The sequence below is a fragment of the Antrostomus carolinensis genome, unplaced genomic scaffold, assembly GCF_000700745.2.
Source record: "Antrostomus carolinensis isolate BGI_N321 unplaced genomic scaffold, ASM70074v2 scaffold7952, whole genome shotgun sequence".
Taxonomy (NCBI): Eukaryota; Metazoa; Chordata; class Aves; order Caprimulgiformes; family Caprimulgidae; genus Antrostomus; species Antrostomus carolinensis.
In genome coordinates, this window is record NW_010300114.1 from 1,218 (window position 1) to 7,628 (window position 6,411).

At 46.2% G+C, this 6,411-nt stretch overlaps 1 protein-coding gene across 1 annotated transcript; it reads right to left on the bottom strand.

Moving 5' to 3' along the window:
• Positions 1–821: 821 nt before the first annotated feature.
• On the bottom strand, positions 822–6,243 carry LOC104521112 (collagen alpha-1(XXVII) chain-like; the record flags this gene model as incomplete). Its single annotated transcript, XM_010163010.2, has 7 exons — positions 822–1,277; positions 2,099–2,317; positions 3,127–3,236; positions 3,407–3,575; positions 3,861–3,926; positions 5,354–5,389; positions 6,190–6,243. Coding segments are annotated over 7 exons (801 nt in total), but the record flags the coding sequence as incomplete, so codon positions are not given.
• Between the last annotated feature and the right edge of the window lie 168 nt (positions 6,244–6,411).

A 6,411-nucleotide genomic window follows, 5' to 3' on the forward strand; every position in this document is an offset into this window, starting at 1 on the left:
GAAGTGCTGATTAAAAAAACAAACAACAACAACAAAAAAGCAAATTTGCTTTTAAAAATATCCCGTGAGTTATTTTGGACACGGTTTGAGTTGTTGCACGCGACTGACGTCCACGGTGACCAAAGGATCCCTTTAAAGGTGACTTTCTCTGATTTAGCTGTCGATTGTCACCTCCTCTCTTCCTAGAGAGATGGTCCTATGGGCTGGCTTTTTATTTTTTTTTTTGGGTGGTGACAAGACTGTAGCACCTTCACAACCTTAAATAGTTTAAAGTCATATATATAAAATAACACACTTTTTTAAGAGCACCAGAGATTTCACAGTGAGAGGTAGAAACAAATCAGACGAGCCCATCCTCTCTCTCTATTTTAGCACCAATCTCTTTAACCTTCCATTCCCCCCTCTTGGCTTTGGGACTCTCCCCTACCCCAACACCACCCATGAGAAGGGATGTTGATTAAACTCACTCATGGAAGGAGGGAACTTAGTTGTTTTTTTTTTTTTCTTTTTTTTTTTTCCTTTTTCTTTTTGCTTTAAATAATATAATAATATATATTTTGTTTCTTCTAATATTGCACATCAAAATGCTTCCGGTACACAGAGCAGCCAGATTCAACTTGCAGCTCCGCCTGGGAGACCTGATGCAGCACGTGGCCATCCAAAAGGCGACAAGCTCTGAGAGGGAAGCTCTATCTTTTAATTACTTTTCAATGGAAAGAACATTTGGTAACTCAGGAACCAGGTAAGACAAAATGGAGAGGGGGAGGAAATAAAAACCCAAAACCCACACGCTGCAAGTTGCTTGAGGTTTCTCTCAATATTTTCTTTGGTCATGGAAAAAGCTTTGTGTGTGGAACTGTTTGCAACATCTCTAGTCCCCTGATCCCTTTTCACTGTTCACGTCCCCACTGATACCTGCTTCCCCTATGTCCTTGTTATTCCTCCTTCCAACAATCTGCTGAGTTCAGTAGATCACAGGTTCTTTGAGACCTTGAGCCAAAGGCTAGAGCAAGAGTTGACCCAAAAGATACAGCCCAGCTGTCCTTGCTGCAGAGAGGTGGGAGAACCTGTGTAAAGACACAGGTCAAACGTGGGGTCAAAGCCTTGGAGCCCGGTTTTGATGGCTTTGTTCAAAGGAAGCAGACGGGGCCGACCTCGAGGTGATATTGCTTTCCTGGCTCGGATGGGGGAAGGTTGTAGATGTTGACAATTGGCAACAGCTGAGGGTCCTGTGTCCGAAACGAAAAGAGGGTCCGATGCCAGCGTCCATCCTTGATCTGTGCAGGGGGGAGGGAAAGACAGGAAAAGGTTTAGATTAGATATTAGGAAGAAGTTCTTCACTGTGAGGGTGGTCAGACACTGGACCAGGTTGCCCAAGGAAGTTGTGGATGCTCCTCCCTGGAAGTGTTGAAGGCCAGGTTGGATGAGGCTTTGAGCAACCTGGTCTAGTGGAAGGTGTCCCTGCTGATGGCAGGGGGGTTGGAACTGGATGAGCTTTAAGGTCCCTTCCAATCCAAACCATTCTATGGTTCTATGAAAAGCTGTTTAATGGAGGCGGGGACGAATCCTGCTGGAAAGGAATGTGTTTCACTAAGGTACGAGCTTGAAAAGCCCTGTATGAGATGAGGGACCACCCCTGAGCTGGCTGGGGTGAGGCTTAAAAAGCATTTTGGTGAAGCCTTTATCTAGGTTGAGTTGATGGAAACTGAGCTTGGAATGGCATCAGCAAACACAAAGTCCTAATGCAGGAACCCAACATGCAGACACACGGCTAACGACTCAGTGTGGCATCAGCCAGGAGCCAAGACCACCGCCTTCGGGTGGCAATTCCTCCTTCTGCCATTTAACTGCTGCTACACCTGACATGTAACTTTGGAATTTAATCTTTTGCTTTCTGGTTGAAGGTGATTTACTTGACAGGAGCTGCTATAGCAGCCTGGACCGGAACATTAAAGTAGTGAACAGCTAAACTAGACCCTTCTCCCCCTTTTTTGGGGGACAGTAAGCAGCACAGGTATAACTCGAGCCTTGTTATGGGACCTGAGTGGGTTCTGCCTGACATTTCCCCCCACCTCTCCTCTCTTCCGCAGCAATGTACCTTGCAATCATCAGCTGCCACTTCTGGCCTGAGCTGCCCGTCTGCCTCAAACATCTGCCCGTTCCAGGCTCTGAAGCGCACGGCTTTCTTCGAGGGTTTCTCAGAGGAGCCTTCCTGCCAGACGGAGGTGTTCAGGCAGTGGATGGTGATGTGCTGCACCACCTCTGAGCTCAGGAGGCGGAGGAAGTTCATCTGGACTCTACCGATGTCAAAATCCAGCTGTGAAGGTGTCAGAGACATTAGAGCAAATCCTCTGCAGCGGGGCTGGAGGGAGCTAGCGGTGGGGTTAGTGCCAGATGGGACAGCAAAGGGGTCCCTGTGGTCTGCTTAAGTCTGGAGGTGGCCATGCATGGATGTCCAGAACTGGATCTGGCTTGAGTATGGGCATAAGGGCCTGATGCCAAGTCACCTCGGAAAGTTTTAATGGGGACACAGCAGGTCCTTTATTTTTCAGAACAAACTGGCAGGTCTTTAAGTAGGAGGAAAATAATGTAAATTTTGAATTCAATACACACTTCTGCAAAGCAGCAGGTTCTAGTTCATCAGGTTCTGGGTTCATCTAGTAGGATGAACCCACATGTTCTTATTGGTATTTTCTGGTACAGGTGCTTCCTCAAGAAAAAATCCTGTAGCATTAGCTTCACTGGGAAGTTGTATATTTAAACTGACCTCACTTTTTCAGGTGGCAGAAAACAAAATGCAAGAGTGACCTGAACATAAGTTAATTCAACAAAGCATTTGGGAGCAGCGTGTTTGCAAAATTACTGGCATCTGTTAAGGTTATGGGTTAATTAAACATTGCTGGAAACGTACTGCTTTGTTTTGACAAGAGTCAACAACAGTCTTGGGTGTATTTTTTAACTGCATGAGAACAGTTCTGAATGTTACAGCTCCCTAACTGCCTCAAGGAGGAACCAGCCTGTTGTGTCACAGTGGTCACCTTCCAGTGTCCTGGGATAGCACACCTCTGGGTAAATATTTCATAATAGGAGTATGGGAAATGCCATGCTGGGATGAGCTGTGCCTACCTTGGAGACGGTGATGGGGCTGAGACACGTCTGCCCACCATTGGTGAAGTTACAGGTGACCTGTATGGTGTCCGAGGAACAGCCAAGATTTGGGTCAATCCAGTAGGTACCTGAAGAAATGGAGGATTCGGGGATTAACAAGGACACTTAAACTTTTCTGTGAATGAGAAAAGGAAAGTTTTGATTTCTGTGTTAGTGGTCCCAGGGAAGGAGACCTGTTTGGACCATGTGAAACACCCCTATGGGAGGATGCAGCCTTAGTACACTCAGGGCTTCCTACCATCATTCATCTTGTGTTCACAGTTCATGAGGTCTCGACAGATGCGTGCAGGGTTTTCCTTGGTTCCCAGGGGTCTTTTGATGCTTTGAATGAGGTTGCTGAGGTAGTGTAGAGTCTTAAAGATCTCCCCTCCGTGATCCAGCATGAGAAGGTCAGGATGTTGATAACCCTGGAGAGAAAAGGAGACAAAGTCAGGAGTTGCCTTGGGGGATGCCAGGTGCTGTAACCACAAAGGTTTCTGAGTCACTATGGCAATGTCATGAGGTTTGAAGCTTCACAAACAAGTAACACAGCAGAACCACATCCTTTAACTGGTACTTTGCATATATAAACCCCAGTTATTCCATGAGGACAGTGACAAACCAGAGCTTTGTGTATATAACCTTTAAGCCCACGGACCCTTCCCAGCCTCCAGTTCTAGCAAAGACCAGTGAGTTCAAAAGTACCCTCCTACCTCTGTCTTGAGCGCCATGTTCGAGTCGATTAGTGTCCGGAAAGCTGCCCCAAAGCCGTCTTGTTGCTAGTGTGGGGTGAAAAAGATGGTAACTGAGACTGTGAGAAGCTGAACGTGCCCTGGTGCAAGCAAATGCTTCTCGGTCTAGGGCTGCGGTTCAAGCATTGCTCTGCTAACACAGCAACTCTTGCTGGACCTGAGTGTGTGTCTTTAGGATCCCAGCAGCTCTTTCTGGATGTCCCATCAGCACCTTGGCTCTGCATGACTTATTATCGTCATTAACAAACGTACAGAAAACAGCAACTTACAAATGAGGCTGGAATTCCTGGCGGTCCCTGGAAATCAAAGCAAAAAAAAGGGGCATCAGCCAGAAAGATGGGCAGTCACTATTGCAAAGATATTCAGTCATGTCCTTTTGAAATCCTCTTTCCCCTGGAGTCCCTCAATGCAGACGAAGGGGAGAGGCAACAATGCTGTCTCTATAAGATGGTTTGGACTAAAGCACAAGAAACACTAGTCCATTCACACACACATTTTTGCATATGAGGAAAGGGGCTAAGCTGTAATTTCCAGTGAGTGAACAGTTCCCCCTGGAGAATATCACAGCAATAATTTTAGCTTGTTTCAATAATGTCTTTGAACTCATTCCATGTATACGTACCGGAGGGCCAGGGTGTCCTCGTGGGCCTGGAGGACCCTAAAGACAGAGTGGCATCAGTTAGTGAAATGTCTCTGGTTTGGATTTCCATTTTTTTATGGTTGTAACCAGCATGATTCTGTTCCCTGCTGAAATCCTCCAGAATTTTGACATTTTGCAGCATCTTCTGCCTCAAACCCTTCTGGAGACAGGAGGTGGCCCCATTTCATCCATCTCCCAGCTCTGGGTGCATCTGTCTGTACCTGGTCTGTTCCTACTGCATCCCTTGTTCCCAGCCCTTAGCTCCTTAACTGTCATTAATGCCAAATCCCCAGGTACTCATCCCGTTCCCTGTATGCACAGTTACCCACCCTGCAGCTTTACATTTGCTAAAAGCAGCCGTTTTCTTTAAATAAAAGATATTAGTCAGAAAAAAAATAATTTCAAATACTTACCCTTGGACCTTGCAGACCCTGGGGTGGGGGGAAAAGGAAAAAAAAAGGAAGATGCTGTCAGAAGATGCTCATTAATAAACCAAAATCTCCCTGTAAAGCTGTGTGCTGTTCCCAAAGTGGCTGCTCAAGGGCTGGGTGCTGCACAGTGGCAACAGGGACCCAGCAGTGTCTGCCAATGGCAGAGAGGTCATTGCAGCAAAGGGTGCTGATGGCCCTGGCACCAGCATGTGCTTGCTCTGGGGCTCAGGTCCCTGCCAGCACCCTGTCCCCTGTATGTCTCACACTCATGGGAGCCTGATGCCACCACCCTGAGCCAGAGCCCAGGTGAGTGTAGCATTGCCCAGCGTGACTCTTGGGTGCTCAATGAGGCAGGACGCACCCAGGGGTGCCCCAGCACTTACCGTTTCTCCGCGGCTGCCTTTGTCTCCCTTGGGCCCCTGTGAAAGCACACGAGGGGGCTGTCAGTGACTGTTAGTGACATGCACTGCTGGGATGTGCTACCACCCAGAAGCTCCTTGCAAGGACCCAAGTGCATCTCTAAACAAATCAGCTCAGGTTGCCATACCAGCCCACCCATCCCAAGGCAAAAAACATTAGCCATTACTGGGTCTTTTGGCAATGTCTGAGTTCATCTTACTGGGTTTCATCTCTGCCAGTAGCAGCCTCTGTAGAGAGCTCTGGGCAGCTTCCTGCTCATGTGTTTATGAAGCTCTGACCTGAACTTTAGTCTGTGTTCAGCACCTTTGGCATTTTGGGGCAGGCAGGGATTTTCAACACTTCCCAGAATCAAGCTGTTCCCAGTTTGATACATTTATATATTTTTTTTCCCCTGCCCTTTTTTTTTTTTGTCCCTTCCTCAGGCCAAGTTCTTTGTAAAATCTGGCAGCTTTCTTTTGAAAAACTGCAATAACATTCTCCTCTTCTAGTCTCAGCCAATCTATTGAAAAACTTACACTTAGGTAGAGTTGCTCCTCATTTTTAAGCTAATATACTAATAATTAGCTAATAATATACTAATAATTAGCTAATAATATACTAATATAATCCCTGCAGCTATACAGGCAGCTGGCAACTAAACCTGCGCTCCTCTCAAACTGCTCATCTTAAAAAGACCATTTCATTTCCCTCGTTACATTAGGACTTGGGATCTATTTATGCTGGGCCTCAAGCATTTTGGATCTCAAACACTATGTGCTTCTAAAAAAATACAGGCAGGAAAAAAAGTGCAGATACTTACTGGGCTTCCCGTGGGACCCTGAATGCCAAGAGGACCGATAATTCCTTCTTTTCCCTAGAAAAGGAAAGATAACGTGTGAGCCATCACATGGGGACTGACAGTCGCTTTTGCCACGACAGGCTCAGTGGAGACATTGAATCTCTTTGTTGCTTTTCAGCAACATGAAAAATAAATCAATTTTAAAAATTATAAATATTACAAATATTTATAAATATTATAATA